The sequence below is a fragment of the Bidens hawaiensis genome, unplaced genomic scaffold (assembly GCF_021521415.1).
Source record: "Bidens hawaiensis isolate Kalapana, Puna unplaced genomic scaffold, B.hawaiensis_p1.1 tig00020673_1, whole genome shotgun sequence".
Classification (NCBI taxonomy): domain Eukaryota; kingdom Viridiplantae; phylum Streptophyta; class Magnoliopsida; order Asterales; family Asteraceae; genus Bidens; species Bidens hawaiensis.
This window is the reverse complement of record NW_027493172.1, coordinates 354,267-376,385: the sequence shown is the minus strand read 5'-3', so window position 1 is coordinate 376,385 and position 22,119 is coordinate 354,267. Positions and strand designations below refer to the sequence as shown.

The 22,119-nt window shown below is 32.9% G+C and overlaps 1 protein-coding gene across 1 annotated transcript; it reads left to right on the top strand.

Moving 5' to 3' along the window:
* The first annotated feature begins 10,481 nt into the window (after window positions 1-10,481).
* LOC143561396 (BURP domain protein RD22-like) lies at window positions 10,482-13,140 on the top strand. The gene is made up of 3 exons (XM_077049493.1): window positions 10,482-10,553; window positions 11,231-11,336; window positions 12,033-13,140. The coding sequence occupies exons 1-3, from the start codon at window positions 10,521-10,523 to the stop codon at window positions 13,016-13,018; spliced, it is 1,125 nt and encodes a 374-aa protein (XP_076905608.1). The 5' UTR covers window positions 10,482-10,520; the 3' UTR covers window positions 13,019-13,140.
* The last annotated feature ends 8,979 nt before the right edge of the window (window positions 13,141-22,119 follow it).

Genomic DNA, 22,119 nt, shown 5'->3' with positions numbered 1-22,119 from the left:
TGGGAGCATGGTATTTATTATTTCAAACGCCCACACGATATTTTATCTATGCCTCGATGGGATGTACGAACCTTAGCTAATCGTCTGTTTGTTAACCGTGGAGACGATAAATGGGCTAGCTGGTTCTACAGGCAGTTATTGCATGAAACCCGCTTTGGTTTCAAATTCTTCCAGCCTCAGGTGCCGAAACACAAATATATTGACGAGATAGATGCACGCACAGGATGGAGGAAGTTAATTTTAATAGTGAAACCGCCGAAGACGATGAAGAGGGTTCCGATGAAGATATTCCCTCAGAGTCTTTTCACCTCATTTAATTATTGGTATTATGATAATCGTACAGGTGAAGCGGTTATTGTTTATGGCCAGGGTTTACGCACGAAGACGTTACGTGTAATTGATCCAATGTGGCTGGTCAATCTATCTGAGTCTGACAACGACGCGTTATTCACAAGTCAGATCAGATTCGCTAATGTAAAGGATTATGATCTTGCAATGCAGTTTCAGAGGGTTGTTCGTGTCTGCTACGCATACAAGATTCATAGCTGCGCTGATTGGAAGACAAAGATGTTTCAACGCTAAAGTATGATAAAGAGCTAGAGACGAGGGGGAGTTTGTTGATACACGTTTTGTACGTCTCAGTCTTTATCAGGGCATTAATGTATTTAGTATAAAGTATAGGGGTCTTAATGTAAATATGGCTAAATCAGCCATTCGCTCTAATGTAATGTTACATTCGTTACCCTGTAACGAATGTAACACATTCGTGTAATTGTAAGCTCATTCGTTAACCCAGTTTAACGAATGAGATAATGAATGAGGGCTATTCGTTATATGTTAAATGTATTAACGAATGAAAAGTTCATTCGTATGGTTTAAGGTAACGAATGACACATTCGTTAACTGTTAAGTTAACGAATGTGGTCATCCCCTATATATATTCTGTAAATTATTCATTAATGTAAGTTTTTAAGTTTTTCAGTTCTGTAATCATTCTCTCTCTCGTTACTCTGTCATCTCCATAACGTATTACAGTTTAATCGTATATCAATCAACATGTGTATCGTTGTTATCAAGATCTAGATCCGTATTCCAGGTTCTTTCAAGAATTGTAGAAACGTTATACGGACGTTTACGAGCCAAGATCTAGTCGCAAATCGATACGTTAAGTCGTGTTCATTCAATACGTTAAATGATGATTACATTACATGATGGATATACATTATGAGTCTAGAGAGAATCCGGCAGCATAACGGTACATAAACATAAATATGGCACAGATCTCTATGCACATTCACTAGGGAAGGCCTATTTATAGGCAGTCCTCCTCATTCGTTAACATCACTAACGAATGAGGCTTCCCATAGCGAATGACCTCCCATTCGCTAAACATCCTTAGCGAATGGGCATTACTTTAACGAATGAGCCTCCATTCGTTACACAGTAGTAACGAATGAGCTCTTACATTAACGAATATGTCTAGTCTTTAACGAATGAGGCCCATTCGCTAAACATCCTTAGCGAATGTGCCTTTATACATTAATATAAAGACTAAACAACCCCTATCCTATTCGAATAGCTGCGGACACCAAATCCGTGCACTAACAAACTCCCCCTTGACCATAGCTGTCGAATGCTTTCCAATACTTTGGCATCCAATACTTTAACGTCGAATACGTTAACCTTCAATACTTTAGCGACGAATACGTTAACGACCAATACATTAACATCGAATACGTTAACAACGAATACGTTAAAGTCAAATACTTTAACCGTGAATACTTTAACTACATATCATCAGCCGTACAACCAACCTCCCCCTTGACTGACGATTCTCGGGCTTGTGCAAACAGACAAAATATAACTCTTTTTAAGCAAACCAACAACTTGTAGCAACTCGTATAGAACTCCCCCTCAAACAAGCATGTCCAGGTGATCATTTCGATCATCCAGCTGGCATATGATATGGTTCAATCAAACGAATCAATTTGCAGCAAGTCATCGGCTATCTGTCGCACCGGTAAAGTACAAATGTCTTTACGTTTAACCTCTTCACACATCTTCATGAACAACCCGATCATTCCACATCTTTCACAACGGTCTTCACTCTCTCGATAACGTCTATCCCAAAATATAACCCTTTGAAGCTCTTCAGCAACCAATACGCTTGGATGCGCTAATGCTTTGGGCATATGATTCAGAGTTCCAACCTTCGTTAATCAATCCAGAACGATCATATTCTTCAATCAGATGACAAGACTCGTATATTCCTCAATCAGATCAACCCATTCAAGAATTGTCCCCTTCAACATAAGCAATCCGCCGAATACTCGTAGCCAACATTATCAGGATCAAAGTCCCTCAGAAAGAAGTAATCAGATAGACACTCGTATCCCACATAATCAGGTTTCAATCTTGAACAAATCAATCCATGATCGAAGAACAATTGCAGTTTCGAACCCGGTCAAACATAGTTTTGCAATCACGAATTATCACCCGATTGCAGTAATTTTTCAAGAAACACCTGCGAAGATAAAAAGATAATGATCCAATAAGCTCTTTCAAAGTTTTATCTCCCCCTTTTCTTGATAAATTAGGCAAGGTTTTGAACAATTCTTCGTAAATCTTCAAGAAAATTCTCGTTAACTTAGTCGGTTACTCCCCCTCGGCACATCGATATGCGTGAAAAGTCGGCCGAAAAATATGTCACCAAAATTTGCCAAAAGAGTATCCCGCATATTTAAAATATCCCCAAAAAATTTCGTTTAAGAAAATTTTCCGAAAATACTTTTTTTTTTTTTTACAATCCTCATACGTTATCCTGGTCTTCATTCGCTACAACAGTAGCACATTCATCCAGCATCCATCCACATTCGTTACTCTTGAACGAATTGATCTCATTCGTTAATCTCCATAACGAATGTCTTATACGTTAAACCACATTCGTTACATTTGAACGAATGGGTCTCATTCGTTAACTTATTAACGAATAACCACATACGTTAAACCCTCATTCGTATGAACAGTACACGAATGAGTTTTCATTCGTTAAACACCTCATTCGTATGAACAGTGTATGAATGAAGTTCACATTCGTTAAATTCCAACGAATGTACTCATTCGTTAAACCTCCGTAACGAATGAGTTTAAATTAACGAATGGGTTGTTGGCAGTTACTGTAGACGCCAGAAAAACGAATCTCGCCGGAAAAATCAGTTACATCGCCAGAAAACGCATATCTTCAAGCTGTAACAATGGCAAATTCATCAAATCAGCACCAAAATATATCCGTATGCTCAAATTTTGATCAGGAACTCAAATTTAACAACCAATTCGTCATTTAAGCACTGAATTTGATCTAATCAGAATCAAACCATAACTTAATCATCAATGGCAGATTCTTCAATGTGCCATGATTAACCAATTGAATGCATTACATAGCTTCGGATTTGCATTCTAAACACGAATTCATCATCAATTCCATCAATCAATCAGTGAATTCGGTCCAAATCCGATTATACTTGAAGAACACGAAGAACACGTATCACGAGCAACCGCCGGCTTTGATACCAATTGTAGAAACGTTATACGGATGTTTACGAGCCAGGATCTAGTCGCAAATCGATACGTTAAGTCGTGTTCATTCAATACGTTAAATGATGATTACATTACATGATGGATATACATTATGAGTCTAGAGAGAATCCGTCAGCATAACGGTACATAAACATAAATATGGCACAGATCTCTATGCACATTCACTAGGGAAGGCCTATTTATAGGCAGTCCTCCTCATTCGTTAACATCACTAACGAATGAGGCTTCCCATAGCGAATGACCTCCCATTCGCTAAACATCCTTAGCGAATGGGCATTACTTTAACGAATGAGCCTCCATTCGTTACACAGTAGTAACGAATGAGCTCTTACATTAACGAATATGTCTAGTCTTTAACGAATGAGGCCCATTCGCTAAACATCCTTAGCGAATGTGCCTTTATACATTAATATAAAGACTAAACAACCCCTATCCTATTCGAATAGCTGCGGACACCAAATACGTGCACTAACAAACTCCCCCTTGACCGTAGCTGTCGAATGCTTTCCAATACTTTGGCATCCAATACTTTAACGTCGAATACGTTAACCTTCAATACTTTAGCGACGAATACGTTAACGACCAATACATTAACACTAACAATATTATTTTAATATGAAAGTTACGTAATAAAATGTATGGAGTTTAATTGGTAATTTTTATCTCCTAAGGTAATTTATGTTAACAAAATTACAGTTAACAATTTATGAAGTTAACAGGTTTAAAGTCAACGAAATAAATGTTAACGGATTAAAAGCTAACGAAACTAATATTAAAGTTAATGAACTATATCATTTAAATATTATTTCAACTAACAAAATATTGTTAATATGAGAATTTAATTATTTACTAAGCATGAATTTTATCTTGAAATGATTACGTTAGCGAACTATAAATATTAATGAAAAGGTAACAATATAACATATTAATCGAAATTTTACGAACTTAAAGAAAATGAAAAGAAATGAGTTTTTGGATGGTAATTGGTGAAATTAATTTATACTAAAGTTATTTATCTTAAAAAGATTTTATTTAATTTTTAATAATTTTATTTGACTTATATAATATTAAAATGATTAGAATTAATAAACAAAAATACCAACCTAGACTTGGGTTCGAACCCGGGTCTCTAGGTAAACTTACATTGATTACTAGCTAAGCCAGCATGTTATCCAGTTTGAGAATAGAAACAAATACATATATGTTAAACATATTGTTCATCTTCCTCATTAGAAAACCCTAGGATTTTAATTCTCTAGTTTGGTTCAATGTTCATGAAATTAGTGTTAGGGGTTTTGGATTACGGCAATAAACGAATCAAATTCATGTAAATATTACCTGGTATTGTTACTAATTGACGGAGAACGACTACTCACTGGAAAACGGTAAAATTACTAATTTCAGAGAGTTGGATTGGTTAAATTGATGTTATGGACGGGTTAAGATGAAGGTTAGGCTCGTATTTATACTTTCAATTGGAGCTTATTGCCTTAAAAGAACTTAATTGCAATTTGACCAACAATCTGGCCGTTTCACGGGATTTAAAAGACGATTAAAAGTTGTTATAACGCGATTACTGTGTTGGTTATTGTTTATTATTGAAGTTTATGATGGTTACACAAATTTAACGAGTCAAACGGCGAGTTTTAAGGAGTGAACTAAGGTTGCCGGATAGCAGGAATATCCGGTCGGAGATTATACTGCAAAATCGAGGACGACGGGAAGGCCGGGCAGGGTTGGGTTAATTTATTATTGTAATAATACAATTTAAATAAATTTACACTTTCATTCCCTGATTTTTCAAGTTTTCTTTAAAACAGAAATTAGTATAGCATTTACATTTTAAAACCTTGTACTTTCAAATTATCTTAAAACAAAGTTTAAATATAATTTACAAATTAAACCCTTAACTTTGGTTTTGTGCTAGAAATTATGTTACTTGGATATTTTTGCGTTAAACCCGCATAGTTTGAAAGTCGTTTATTTAAGACATTTAAATTCTGGAGTTTCGTTAACTGAACACAATGAAAAAGAGACAAACGAACGATGAACGTAAATCCTGGTGAATATTATATTAACGACGAGCGTTAAACACGAATTCAATGAAACGGTGGAACGGGTCGGTTAAAGGAATATAAATAAAAATACATGAAACGAAACTTGAGAATATTGTAAAGTATATATTTATAAAAATTCTAAATGGGTTGGGTTTGAAAAATAATGAATGTTACAAGACCCCTCTACCCTTAAGGCTATCCCAAAGAAGTCGCTATAGCACTATTGTACGCCTTTTCTTGGTTAACGACACCATATGCAGATCACGCTGTTTCTCCTGAAACTTTTCCATAAGTATTCTCAAATGTGTATTGCCTGTAGTGGATCGCCCCGGCATGAAGCCAAATTGGTTCACGGTAACCTGAGTTTCCCGCCTAATTCTAACCTCAATAACTCTTTCCCATAACTTCATAGTATGACTTAGTAGCTTTATACCTCTGTAGTTCCCACAACATTGAATGCCTCCTTTGTTTTTGTAAATAGGAACTATAACGCTTATTGACCACTGATCTGACATCTTAACGGTTTTGAAGATCATATTGAACAAAGCGGTTAACCACATGACTCCTACCTCTCCCAAACACTTCCACACCTCGATTGGTATGTTGTCTGGGCCGACTACCTTAACCCTTCCCGTCCTCCTAAGTGCAATCTTCACATTTCCCCATGTGACATGTCGATATTAGCACTTGTTCCTTTGTTTTCGTTGTAGGGTTGCATTGTCATTTTCATCTTGGTAAGCCCTCCCGTTGTTGACAAGGTTTTGGAAGTCCACACATCTGTTTATAGGCTGTGTTCTTTGCCCTTCTTCGCCTCCCTTTTGGCCTTTTTGTAAGTCTCCCTCAGTCCCACTCGTTCCTCTTCATCCGAGCACCTCATAAGCTCTCTGAAGCTTACTTGTTTGTCTCTTATCTTATCTTGTACAACCTCGTTTCGCCACCAAGACTCCTTATGCCCCATGTCTTTCCAGTTGTAACTCCAAGAGTCTTTCACTAATTGGGTAATCTTTATCGCCATAGCTTCCCAAAACTGACTTGAGTCTCCAGCAAGTCGAGCCAAGGTCAACGAGATAAGCTTATCCCTGAGCAGCGAAAGCTTGTTATCCTTCAAATTTCTCCATCGAAGCCTAGGTCTACAATTCTTCTCCCGCTCAGTCAGCTTATTCTGAAGCCTATATCTGCTACCAGCAATCGATGTTGGGTCACGATTGTCTCCCCTGAAATCACCTTATAGTCCTTACACCAACGTCGGTATGCTTGCCTCATCAAAATACAAAAACATAAATAAAATAAATACATGGATATAAAATCAAATTACTCCTAGTTCGACTCGAGTTAAGAATTTTTGACCAGTAAAAATGACATTTTGGGAATTTTGTCTATAATATTTATGATTTGTAAAGTACAGTCGTATTTCTTATTGTATTACGATAATTTGTAGAAGTTTTTGGCTTTATCTTTGTTTGTATGTTTTATGGGATTTTGATTGTGTTTGTAAACAAAAAAGGCTTGAAAAGTAAAAAAAATAATATAAGGAAATTTTCAAATTTCGCAAGCAATATTTGTGTCCACTTTTCGTTAAAAAAGACCACCAGAAACTAGTTTCAGATCTAACGATGACACAAATTGGTGCCGTATTTATTATATGAACAACACACAACAAACAAATTCCATTATAAATTCATCGCGGAAAAGGTATTTATGACGGTTTTACGTGTCGCAAATAGTCATTTCAATGGTAGCAAACTAACACTTTTAACACTTAAAACTTTGTGACACATACTAGATGTTAAAAAAAAATAAATAAATAAGAAACTACTTGAAGTGTCGAAGTAGTGAATATAACCAAGATATGAACTCTCAACAACCACCTTCAAACTAAGTATTTGCTATTTACATTTGGAGACAAAAGTCCAAGTTTCAAGTAAATGTTGATATCTCCTATCATTTTCATCTTCTAATACTTAGCTTTCTTTGTTTTCCTCACGTTTTAACAAAAACATTTGGAGTCCAAACATATATTGCATGTCAAGACGTATGGTAGGGTCTTTCATTGTTTATATATCATAATTGAGTGTGGAGTAGCTAGCAAGTGTACAAAAGTTTTGGTGTTTCCATTAAAGCTTCCATTTTGATGACTTAATAACGAGTTGGGTTATAATATTTTATTCTTAAAGTTTCTAGATTAAGTGGAAATTTTGAGACAGCTTAAACTAATTAATTTAGTTTCATGTGAAGATACACATTGGAGAAAGATCTCGGAAGAACATATAAACTATTATGACAATAAAAAATAAAATACAACAAAACACACCATTTGTTTTTCAATCTTAAGAACATTTACAACAATAAAGATGATCTAAGTTGTTTTTCAATCATTGATTGTAAACTATATTTACAATAGGGATGAGCATTTGGTACTTGGTACCGGTACCGAAATCGGTACTGATTTAGTACCGTCGGTATCGAATCGGTACCAAAGTTTTGAGTTTCGGGATCGGTACGGTACTGGTATTTCCTGAATTTTTGTCTTCAATACTGGTACCAAAATTTGGCGATTTTCGGGATCGGTATTTTCGGTACCGGTACGGTACCGAGCTCATCCTTAATTTACAATGTAAACTTTCAAATAAATGTAAACTATGTTTATAATGTAAATTGTTATAATGTGTTTTCACTGAACAATTACTAAATAGATTGATCTTTAAATGAACAAAAGTTGCAAAAGTCGCTGGGTATCCGAAGTACTTGGAGAGTACTTGGACATAATAAATATAAAGAAAATAATTTTTAGATGTTATATATATGTCAAAATATCATAAATTTGATAATATTTATAACAAAATAGGTGAATATTAATATACTAGATTTAATCCCCCGTATTACGAGGGTTGTTTTACATTATTCGTTTTTAATATTTATATATGCATATTTGGATTTTAATTTTATTTATTGTAAGAAAGTTAATAATTAATATACTTGAGGTTTGATGATGAAATGGTTTCACAAATAAATGATATGTTATAATCCGGTTTCAAAGTTATCTGGGTTTGGCGATACCCATTACCCGTTTATTTTCTTTATTATAAAATTGTTTCTTAATTATAAATAATATCTTTTTTTAAAATAAAATAGGATATTAATTTTTAGTATATTCCTGTTTTATATAATTTTTATATCAAATATTTGATGAGATTATTTTTTAATATAATGAGATGTTATAACCCATTTAAGAGCTATCTTGGTTTGGTGAGACCTTTACCCGTGAATTCGGGTCAAATGCGTGAGAAGCCTTCATTTACAAATAAAGTAATCTGATGGCTTGAGAGAATGGTTGTTTTATATTTTTTGTTTTTTAATATTTATTTTTTGGATTTTAATTTCTTTTATTGTAAGAAAGTTTATAATATATTTAGGGTTTGATGACGAAAGGATTTCATAAATAAATGATATGTTATAACCCATTTAAAAGTTATCTGGATTTGGTGATCCATGACCCGCTTATGTTTTTTACTATAAAATTGTTTATTAATTATAAATAATATCTTTTTCTTTTTAAATTGGATATTAAATTTTAGTATATTCCTATTTTGTAGGATTTTCATATCAAATAATTGTTAAGATTAATTTTTAAAAATGAGATGTTATAACCTGTTTAAGAGCTATCTGGTTTTGGTAAGACCCATACCCATGAATTTGGGTTAAATCAATGAGAGGCCTCCATTTAAAAATCAAGAAATCTGGTGGCTTCCATAAAAGGGGGGAGCGACCACATCGCGACACGTAGGATTTTTGGGTTTTCGTTTATATATATTATTGATATAAGAGAAATACATTTGTAAATATAAATTATTCTAAAAATTGCTAACCATTAATTAAAAAAAATGAAATTCTTTCTTAAATATTATAGAAATAGAAATTATGCTTTATTTTAAAATCAAAATCAACCTAAGTTGACTGACTAGATCTTATTATGGCTGAGGTTGACCACTTTTGATCGCTTCTTAGTAACTAGGCGGAGTTAAAGAAAGTCGTCTCGGTGCCATACTTTGTAGCGATTGCTCAGAGAGTACTCGGCCTCTAAGACCTACTAACATGAACCAATGACTTAGTATGTGAATTTAGCAAAAATGCAATTTCAATCCCTCTAGTAAAACACAACTCACCTTTTTTCCTTGATTTTCATAAACGAAATAATACCATCACCCAAGTATTTATATTTTTCTACAAATACCTCTTAGTTATAACATAGCGTAACAACATTATAATAATTATAAAAACATGATAAACAGAAAGTGTTGATTGTAAGGGAGGCTAACTCGATCCTACTTACTTGTAATACTTAGACAAGGAAAACATGCCAAATTATCTCAAATGTAAAAAGAGCATAAGTTATGCTACAAAATGAAGTTACAGTCGTGGACGAAAAGATTTCGATGAACCGGATCATGTGCAAACGTTAAAGACAGTTTGGTCCAATTATCAAACCCTAATTCAATCATTTATTGTTCCGACTTCAGCACTGAAGATTCTTCTTCAGTCATAGCAATTTCAAAATCATTTGTTTTAGTACAACACACGTAAATCACTAATTGTCTTAATTTAGTTCAATAAAATTAATCATCATTTTTCACTTTCAGCCAAATTTATTTAATATATATATTCCTTACAAGGGAAGTGATGATGAAATAATATATTACACAGTTAACGTCTAAAATCATCTTAGTCGATATTTGTTTTGTATTGTTTTTTTTATTGTCTCTTTTTTCCTTTCAGAATATCGGTCAAAGTCTCTCATCTATAAAAGCAGCCCATTTTCCTTCATCACAAAACACATTGTTTACAGTACTTTCTCCCAAGTTTTCATACATGGAGTTCGTCCATATCCTCACCTTTCTTTCTGTGAGTAGATATATACTTCAATTTATTGTTGTAAACAAACTGAACGAGAAGTTTGCTTACGTTCATTCGTTTAATACATGAGCAAAGAATTTCAATTCGTTCGATTAACTAACCGAACGAACACGAACAAAGACCATGTTTGTTTAATTTTGTTCATGAACGTTCGGTAACGTGTTCGACTATGCTCATTTATGTTCGCTAAAGTTTGTTTGTTTATGTTTGTTCTTTAATTTTACACATTTTCAGTAACATTTCTAATCTTATCATATATTATTAACTATAAAACAAAAATTTGTATGAGTATTATATGTAACGGCAACATATGAATATGAATTTTAAAAGAAAAACACTAACACAAACTAGCTTGTTTGACGGACCGAACGGTTGAAACTGATCATCCTCGCTTAACCAAATTAAATAAAAGCGTTGTTCGTGTTTGTGAACCTTTCACAAACACGTTCATTTGCTTAATGAATGAACACGACAAGAAATTTTATTCGGTTAGCTGTGCTGTTCTTGTACTGTTCGGTTGTCCGATAAAAGCTTAATGGACAAATATGAATAGGGCCTTGCTCGTTTCGGTTCGTTTACAACCATACTTCAATTCACTCTCCTTATATACAAGCATGAATGGAGTACAAGCATATGATTACATCTTTAGTTTATATTATTTTCAGTTGGCAATGGTTGCGAGCTACGCAGCAGTGACTCCTGAAACGTATTGGAAATCCGTGTTACCAAACACTCCCATGCCCAAAGCAATCTCCGATCTTCTACACAACGGTTAGTAATTTTTATAAAATTAGCAACGTTTTTTCTAATTTTTTAGACAAGATTACTCTATTTTATAAAACATGTTGTAAGAATTATGATTGGATATGTATAGAAGTGTTATATATTTTGATCCCCATCTATGTTAAATGTAACTGTAATTAACATGTCTGTTGCTGGACACACGAATTATTTTGAAAGTTAAGGCGTTGAATCGTGTCACACACATGAAGACAGTGATGACACATGTATTCACGGGTTGGCACGAAAATGACCAGCTTAATTATTTTCTTTCACATATTAATACTTTAAATACTTAAATTTACATATGTTTGTTATTAAGCATTTATGTTTAAACTCTGTCAAAATTTTAAATAATAGTTTTAAATTTCGGTATAAAAATACCTGAATAGTTTAATTTATTGCATAAAACACATTTAAAAAAAGAGTTTGAATGGGTCAAGTATCTGCAAGCATGTCGGCTTGGCACGAGCAACACCGATTTAGCTAAACGCACTCACGTGTTCGGCCTGAACCGTTTAGATTAACTGAACCTATGAATTTCGTGTTATGTTCGTGTCATATCAAAAATTCACACCCCTATATACATTAGTTGTTCAAAACTTAAAGTTATATCAGTTATCCATAAACCAACTTAACTGATGGTCATATTCCTTTTTGTTATTATCTTTACTGGATGAATGGAAGATAAGAGCACAAATGTTCAAGTAGGCATTGGCAAAGGCGGAGTATCTGTTCATGCTCCCGGTGTAAATGTGGGCGTGGGAAGCGGTGGAGTATCTGTCCATGCTCCTGGGACCAACGTTGGTGTCGGTAAAGGGGGCGGTGTATCTGTTCATGCCCCTGGCACCAACGTTGGTGACGTAAAAGCAACACCAAAAGGGAATTGCGAGAAAGTAGATGTTGGTAAAGGAGGTGTTATCGTACGTTGTCATAACAAGAAAAAGCCAATAGACGTAGAGGTGGCTCCGTTTTCGTACAAGTATGCTGCAACTGATGATCAACTCAAAGATGATCCAAATGTTGCACTTTTCTTTCTTGAAAAGGACATGCATCAAGGAAATGCTATGAACTTACATTTCACTAAAACTACAAGCCCATCATCAACTTTCTTACCGCGAAAAGTTGCTAACACAATACCCTTTTCATCAAAGAAGCTCCCTGAATTGTATACGCGTTTCTCCATCAAGCCTAACACGGTAGAATTTGAATCAATGAAGAAAACGATCGACGAATGTGAGGATAAGGGAATGGAAGGTGAGAAGAAGTATTGTGCTACTTCATTAGAGGCCATGGTGGATTTCAGTACATCCGAGTTAGGTAAAAAGGTTAAAGCCGTATCAACAGAGGTAAACGCTAGAAAAAGTACTCCGTTACAAAAGTACACCATTGTAGAAGCAAGGAAATTAGCTTCCGATGTGGCAGTGGTTTGTCACAAACAAAACTATCAATATGCGGTGTTTTATTGTCACAAAACCATCACCATCAAAGCGTATGTGGTATCTTTGTTGGGCGTAGACGGGACGAAAGCTAAAGCGGCTGCAGTGTGTCATACAGACACTGCAAAGTGGAACCCTAAACATTTGGCGTTTAGGGTTCTAAAAGTAAAACAGGGGACTACTCCAGTTTGTCATTTCCTACCTGAAGATCATGTTGTTTGGGTACCATACTAATGACATATATCTAGTAATTTATACATTATAAGTGAGAATAATTAATGCCCCCTTGGTGTGATGTATATGTATCTTAGGGCTTGTAATTTATATTAGAGATGCCATTTATGTAAACTATTACAAGATATCTTTGTGTTTGATTTTTATATGTTTATATTGCTTTGTAAACAAGATTGTATTGCGGATTTAGTGTTATTCATATACCTTGAACTCTTTATATTATAAAAAAAGGGTTAGATTTCAACCAGTTTGGATTTTGATTAATTCTTTCAGACTATTTTTTGTAGCTTGCAAGATTTGAATCATCGACCTATCATTTAAATGAGAGACTTCGTTAAACTCTACTAGAAATATTTTGATGTTGTAACTCTGTTTATATTTGATGTAAATGATGTTTGGTTTGTTGTTGATTTGAGTTGTTTTGTTACTTGTGTAAGTAGTCTTAACAATAAGCGTAGTAATGGTGTTTAGGGGTATTGATGATAGTTTTATTTTAACGTTTGAGTGGACCTTTGATGGTTCTTTAAGTTAGTTTAGGCCTTAGGCAATAGGCATGTTGCTTAAAAGGAAATACATCGAACGACGTCAGAATTGTTATTTGATTCACTTAAATTGTTATTTTGAAATTGGTCGGATGAATATACCAGCTTCGTCCAAAGAGGGAAGTCTCATTCGTTTCTTTCTTACCTTCTGAACCATAAGAGGAAGAATGGGGCTCCCAAATTGAAATTTCAAATTTCAAATCTCTGCTATAAGGTCACGCCTTCTTGACACTGAGACCTCGCCTCAGGAAATTGCTTTTTCGTTTTCATTTTTGGTTATTCTTATTTGTTGTTTTTCAATTATGACTTATGATTTTTACTTGTTGATGATGCAGGCTGCTTTTGCACATCAGTCTTCTATATAATCCCCGCCAATGATCTAAATCCATCAGAGGTATGAATTTTTATCACTCTTTATCTTTATGTTTTAGTATGTTGTATGCATAGCATTGTGTTTTTGTGTGTGTGCAATGGATATCTATCTGTTCATAATGTGATTTTTGACCTAATTTTGCGAATTTGCTATTAATTTAGGCTGATTTAGTTTTTATATACGGTTTCATTATGTTTTATTTACTAACATGTTGTTTGTTTAGGGTTTGATTTGATCTTGGAATGCGATATTTAAGTTGTAACGTTTGCTCAGTTGATTGTGTGAAAGGGGTGATCTAGGTATATAAACTGCTATGTGTTCTATTTGATTTATAATAGGTTTTTTTTAGATCAACTATGCATTAACTTGACTTAACTTCTTGTTTTTTTTTTCCGGATTACTAGCTGGTTCAGATGTTGTTGCCAACTTGCCATGAAGCGAAAAGCTTATCGTGTTGTTGGCGGTTGTGTTCTAAATGGGAACAAGATCTGGTAATTAGTTCATCTTTGTTTGGAGGTAATTCAGCTTTGTATTGTTTCATACTTTCATCTCATATTAATTTTTGCTTTAATGTCTTAATTTAAGTTGTTTCGGGTTCTCAAGTTTAAGCAGTTTAGGAAACAACTAAGATCCACCAGTAGGTGTTCTAAACTATTTATTCTAACTGCATAGTGCCGTAAATATTCGGGTTGAGTTATCAAAACATGATGCATACTATATTTTTAAGTATTTATGTATTTGTTTCAGGTTTTTACTTGGGTCAAACAATGTCATGTAGGCTGCTCTCATTCAGATGAGTTGAGACCTCGGCTTAACAAAGTCTACAAGGTAACCCTATTAATACTCAAGAAAACCATGGTATGATTATAATTTTGTTCATATGAGTTATAAGCTCAGATTGTTTACCTGGCATGTTGACTCGTTATAGTTAAACCCCAACTTTTAAGATATTCAAAATATAACCCAAATAGTATAACACTAATTTTATTATATATAAATTATAAATTCTTCTACATTATGTAATTATATGTGTGCTATAAAAATTAATTTTTGATTTTTTTATATACCAGTGTGTAAATATAAAATTAAGTTTTTTTAAAGCCCATGAGGTGGCTTAAGCTTTTTAGAAACCGAGCTGGAGTTCAATTTTTTCGGCTCCTTAAGTTGAACGAGTTGAACCGATTCAACTCAGTTTGTAAACGAGCTGAGCCGATTCGGAAAGTCTGAATTGAGCTAACTTTGATGTCAAAATGATGTGAACTAAATTCATCAATTTAAATATATTAAAATTCCAAAATTTGTGACCCGAAACCAAGATTTATCAATCTGAAAGTGACTTGAAACCGTAACCCTAACCAACTTTGTGGCCATAATTTAAATTTGATGCCTGAACCGTTTCGGAATTTTGATTATATTCAAAATACCAAATATACCCTTGGCTGCAAATCTTCACTAAACAAGTTGAGCAAACATTTATGTGCAGCCATTTTATTCAACTAACACATGTTAAACTGATTACATTTCTTTTGGCCAACAAATAGAACCATTCTCAACTTTGATTCGTATGCGAAGCCAAGCCGCTCGAGAGCTATTCGATAATTATTGGATGGCTAAAATCTTGAATCAAACCAGCTTAAACGAGCTCGAGCTTAAAAGTAAGTTTTTTTTAATAAACAAGACCTTGCCCGCTCGAGCCTAGAAATAAACTTGTTTAATAAACGAGCTTGTGCCGTGCTTAAATGAGCTCGAGCCCAAACACTGCTTCAATTTGCTACCATGCGTATCAGCAGGTATTGATACAAACTGCTGTTGTTAAAATCCGATCTGAAGCTGAAATGACCAAAAAAACCAAACTGAAACAACTAATGGTTTTGTTCTATGTTTTTGATATTTTGATTAAAACCAAAGTTTAGGTTCAGTTCCAGTTTTGCATGTAGTTAAAATCGAAAAAACCAAACCGAACTGAAAAGAATCTAAAAACCACGAAACTGAAAATATCCAACAAAAAACCAAAAACAGAAATAGAAAACTGAAAAATCTTTTACCGAAGGGAAACAAAAAACCAAAAAAATTAAATGTGTTGCTATATAAAGTGATATTAACTTGTTCGATAAGCACTGATCTTTTATCTATAATAATTTAATCTTGAATGTGCTTTGTAAAACAAAAATGCATTTTTTGGTTCATTTAAATCCGTTTGTGGTAGTTTCGTGTCAAGCCCTTTAAACTTTGTGATCAAAATATTTCTAGATAAACTCCTTAGTTTGACTCCAGATTGTTAAGCATGCCCTTCTCTGATGACCCCTTCTCAAAAAACAAATTTGATCTGTCACAACTGACTAGACCTGCTGCAATGAACACATAACTGCCAGGTATCCAAATACACCCAATTACAAACTATAATCCATTAACACTTCTCTGATTCTTTGTTACTTGAATTCACTTATTTAATATGATATAATTTATTTATTTATTTATTTATTTATTTTATATTTTTATATTTGCAGCTAGCAACACTTGGGAGGTCTTAGTTAGGGTGGGCCCACGGTTAATCCCCACAGCGAACCTCTGATTTTCAGTTACTGGGATAACAAAAGGCATCGACTTCACGAGGTTTTGTTCTAAACTTTTGAACAAGGTTTTGTTCAAAATGAAGTTTCTTATGTTCTGTTTTAAATGATCCCACTTGATTGTTATATCAGATTTGAAACCGGGTTTCATGATTTGATTTACGGTTTGGAACTGCCAGGTAAACCGAACTGAAATATTTAAAAAAAATATAATGTTTAGTACGAGTAAAAATGGGTGTAAAAACGAGTAACTTTTAGTACGAGTCAAAATGGGTTTGTGTTAAAACGAGTGATTCTCGGGTTGAAACGAGTAACTTTTAGTACGGGTGAAAATGTGTCCGACTGACTTGCATACAATAATATTATGATGCATATGATATGAGGTATGTTTTATCCTTATTCCTTTCTTTTCTTGTTTTTTGTCATGACTTTTGATATTTATCTTAGTCCAACAACTCATGAGTTGCAAGATGAAAGTCTTGAATTTATTTCAATTCAATTTGACTGGGAATTTTCTAATTTGTTATTCACAAATATTATATTTCCCTTAAGGGTGTGTTTGGTTTAAAGGGTGTAGGAAGAGGAAATAGAATGAGTCTAAGTTGTTAAAATCATAAAACTATGGTGACCATCATGCATATTCTCTTTGTTAATTGTAACATATATTGACACTTGGATCTTGATACAAATATTTTGATCATTGAACAGTAAATGTTAAAATGTTTGCAGCTAGACCATGTGGATGACCGGTTAGAAGGCATTGAATGCAGTGGATGCTAAGAACAGGAGGTCCATGAATCATCTCAGCTACTTGAAAAATGATGATGATGATTTAATCGACTTGGGATATACTTTGTTAGTTAACTGATCATTTGGAAGATTGTACAGTAGGCTTGAGTTCAAATGTTTCTATTAGTTATGGTCATTGGTAAGGGTCTGTAAACGAGCCGAGTTTGAGCTTTAAAGCTTGCGTTGTTAATATTCTTTTTCAAGCTTGAGTTTAGATGGTTTAATATTTATAAATTTATGTATGCAACAAAGTATATGATATTTATATGCTTTAATTATAATTATAGTTATTGTATAATATTGAACTTTTTAAATGAATTTTTACAAGTAATAGGCTTGTTTAGCTTCATTACCTTTCTTAAGCTTGGTAATGTAAAGCTTTGGCTTACATGTAGTTTTTATCGCAACAACCAGCTATTTTTATGCAACCGATACTAGAGTAGAAAAAGATATTTGCGGCATTCCATCTTTGTTTTTAAGTAATTTGACTTTATAGATGAAATGGGTAAAATTGATTGTGTTTCTCGATATCATGTCTAACTTCAGTCTGCTTAAGTTCATAGAAATAGGCAGATATTTCTACAAGAGCAATTGTTTTTGTGGGTCAAATAGGCTCCTCTTCAAGGTACAAAATTCACGTCTTCCATATGTAGTAATGTTTATGTAAATACGAAACTTAATTAAATGTAAAAAACATAACTCAAACATATAATTCTTCGATTTCCTACACGAATCTTAACAAAGTTATGTTTACAACTGGAATTTTCTTATTTATGCGATTGTTATTATTTGATTGAGATCTTTAAGGCTCATGACATCAATAGACCACGCTGTTGGCAAAGTGAAAACTGACATACGTGTTATGCAACATATCAAGAGAGAATCGATAAACTAATAGAAAATGAGTGCCGCATTGTAAATTATCGTCGCCGCCGCATCGCGCGGGTTTACCACTAGTGTATATATATATATATAATATAATATATATAATTGAAAACCCTAAAATCCTACGTGTCGCGATGTGGTCGCTCCACCCTTTTATAAAAGCTACCAGATTGCTTGATTTTTAAATGGAGGCCTCTTATTGATTTAACCCAAATTCATGGGTATGGGTCTTACCAAAACCAGATAGGTCTTAAACGGGTTATAAAATCTTATTAAATTAAAAATTAATCTTAACAATTATTTGATAAGAAAATCCTATAAAATATGGATATACTAAAATTTAATATCCAGTTTAAAAAGAAAAAGATATTATTTATAATTAATAGACAATTTTATAGTAAAAAACATAAGCGGGTCATGGGTCACCAAATCCAGATAGCTTTTAAATGGGTTATAACATATCATTTTTTTATGAAACCCTTTCGTCATCAAACCCTAAGTATATTATTAACTTTCTTATAATAAAGAAAATTAAAATCCAAAAAGTAAATATTAAAAAACGAAATATGTAAAACAACCATTCTCTCAAGCCATCAGATTGCTTTATTTGTAAATGAAGGCTTCTCATGCATTTGACTCGAATTCACGGGTAAAGGTCTCACCAAACCCATATAGCTCTTAAACGGGTTATAACATCTCATTATATTAAAAATTAATCTTATCAAATATTTGATATGAAAATCCTATAAAATAGGGATATACTAAAAATTAATATCCTATTTTATTTTAAAAAAGATATTATTTATAATTAAGAAACAATTTTATAATAAAGAAAATAAATGGGTAATGGGTATCACCAAACCCAGATAGTTTTTAAACTGGATTATAACATATCATTTATTTGTGAAACCATTTCATCATCAAAACTCAAGTATATTAATTATTAACTTTCTTACAATAAATAAAATTAAAATCCAAATAGACATATATAAATATTGAAAACGAATAATGTAAAACAACCCCCGTAATACGGGAGATAAAATCTAGTATATGTATATAAATACATTACTGTTGTAACTATCATAAACAAGTGTGTTGCTTGCGCTACGAGACAAGGATGTATTTGTTATCCGGATGGGTTAACATAGATCATGTAGGCTTTAACATAAATGACAGTAAAAATAAGCAAGCTACACGGTTGAGTAAACATGTTTAAAGTTTCAAGTTAGATTTAGCTGTAATAAGTTCAATAAAATAAGATTAAAAAAGTTATTAAACATATAAAGATAAAAGATAAAATATTTGTTAAAAAAGAACTTTATTAAACCTCAAAAGTTGTATGATAACCCTATTAAAGTTAGGACTTCAGAGATAGAAACGTAAATCATGTTAAGAAAAAAGAATTATTGAAGTTTATAGGGGTAGAAACGTAAATTGGTTAAACAAAAAAAATTGAAATGAGATCATGAATTACCTCACATAAAAAGAACGTACGATTCGAGCACACCCGACCATTTATGCATTCCCTAGTGTTTGTGGAGATGAATTTGCATTACTCCCTAAATTATAAAAATCACACTCACAAAATTTGATGGCTAAGTTGTGAATGCTCTTATGCTTCTATAAATTTCCATTTCAACAGTTAATCTCATAAGCGTAGTTTTCACTGAAGCTTTTTTGCTTCTGAGTATAAAGTTGAAGAACGAAGATCTTTATATATTAATTACCTCGTATGCAATGCGTGTCAACCAAGATCTTGTAACACACAGTATCAAGCTCAATCTTCAGTCATTAACTCATACATAAACTTCAAACATAAATAGAAGGATCGACGCCACAACTGAAAGGAGGTCCTTCACTAGTACTATAGGTAATGATAGTAATACATACACAATTGCATAATTATATTATTACTCTTTGGGAATTAATCAACTTAAATAAGTTTCACAACAGTTTTAATGCTATCCTAAATTCACAAATTCAGATATTTAAACACTATATTAGAGAATCAGATATATATTTACTGAAGTAACCACAAATCAATTTGGCAAACAAAAGCTCCACAGTTTAATTACATTTTTTTTAGAAGTGAACTTCATTGAAACACAAGCGAAAACCATCTAATCTTCAAGACGGAGAGAAGGGGCCGCCTACAACATTACATCAAAAACAAATTACACCACGACTTCCAATCCTTATCTTTACTATTTTGCCTATTACTAAACCATAAGAAAGTAAGCCTCTTTACATCCGCTACAATCTCTACCAAATTGACACTAACTTGTAACGAACGAGGTGCAGCATTTGATGATAAATGGATGATAAACGAAGCCTATTAAAACATGTTCTCAATCAGTCAATCCCATATTCCCATGTAAGGCCATGGGGTATACTCTAACTCCTCTTAACTCCATATAAGCATCACATCACTCATTTTCTCTCTTTCACTCCATCGCACCTAAAGAAAATGGTTTAATCCATAATTAATAACATATTAATTAGTAATTAATAAGCATAATCCATGGGCTTTTTTAACAAACTTAACACTAGTGGGGAGTGGTTTAATGTATATTTAAAGTGTTATATCATCTTAACTTATGTTGGGCGTTAGAGTATACCCCATGACCTAAGTAATAATTCCAATTTCATAGTAGGTTGTTTATTAGAACTTCAAATAACAAGAAAGACATTTCAAATTCTTTGTATAGGGTTTTCAAATTCTTTGTATAGGGTTTTTCTAAGTACACCTTAAGCTATGTCCTAATTACACCCTAGTTTAGATTCTTAATTACATTTGACTTTAATGCCATAAAGTTCTTTCTCTCTCCTATTATTCATGGTCTTAATTTTCTCTCTTTTAAAAAAATCTATAATTAAACAAAAATAAAACATAAAATTAAAAAAAAACCCACAAAAACACTAAATAAGAAAAAAAATAATTTTAGATTATCTTGTTTACAAAAAAATTTAAGCTGGCTCATAACTTTTTTTCTTTTTTTTTTTTTGAGTTAAGACTATATTTTTCTTAATAAAAATTAAGGTATGTTACATATAAAAAAAATATTTCTTATTATATTTTTAAATATAGATTTTTTTATTAAGGCACGTTTAATCATAGAGATTTAGATTTATTTATTTTTTTCTAAAAGTTTTTTAAGAAAAAATACCATACTAAATGTCTAATTACTTTTTTTAAACACTTTTTAGTTGTTCTCAAGATTCTTATACTAGAATATATATATATATATATATGGGATGGATCTTGTGAAAAGTGATATTATAGCGAGAAGTGCGAGAAGAGAATCTGAACCATTGATTGTTTAATCAATGGTCAACAAAAGAAATGACAAATTCGTAAATACAAACACATGTTTATGACATATTTATAATTAAAAAGGGTGCATATGTCTTTTGTGATTTAGCCCTTTTTAAGCTAGACATTAATGCATTTAGCGGTTTCATTTTTTATGCTTAATCATTGATCATGGTGTCATATATAATTTTTACTATTTTATTTCTTTTATTAATCTAGACATTAATGTTTGTGAAAATTTTATAATTGTAGATTATTAGCATGATCCGCTATTTATTATATGTAGTTATATATATATATAATTAACAATTTTGGTGCCGCACGTGGCCTATTAGGCCATTTTGCAGCACCGTATTGGTCGGTGGTTTTTTTTTTAGTTCAGGTACCATGATAAACGTAATGGAAACCGATCAAATGCCAAATTTTTTTTGTTTTATTTCCAGAACCATAACAAATCTAAAAGGAACCGTCCGAGTTCGCGCAGACTCGCTGCCTTATTTAAAGCACATGACCGACAACACTACCGACCCCCCCCCCCCAATAATTGGTCGTTGGTCCGCCTTGTAACATCTCGGATTTCTCGTATTTGTATGCGTTTAAGTTTAAACCGATTCGAGAACGTAATTTGG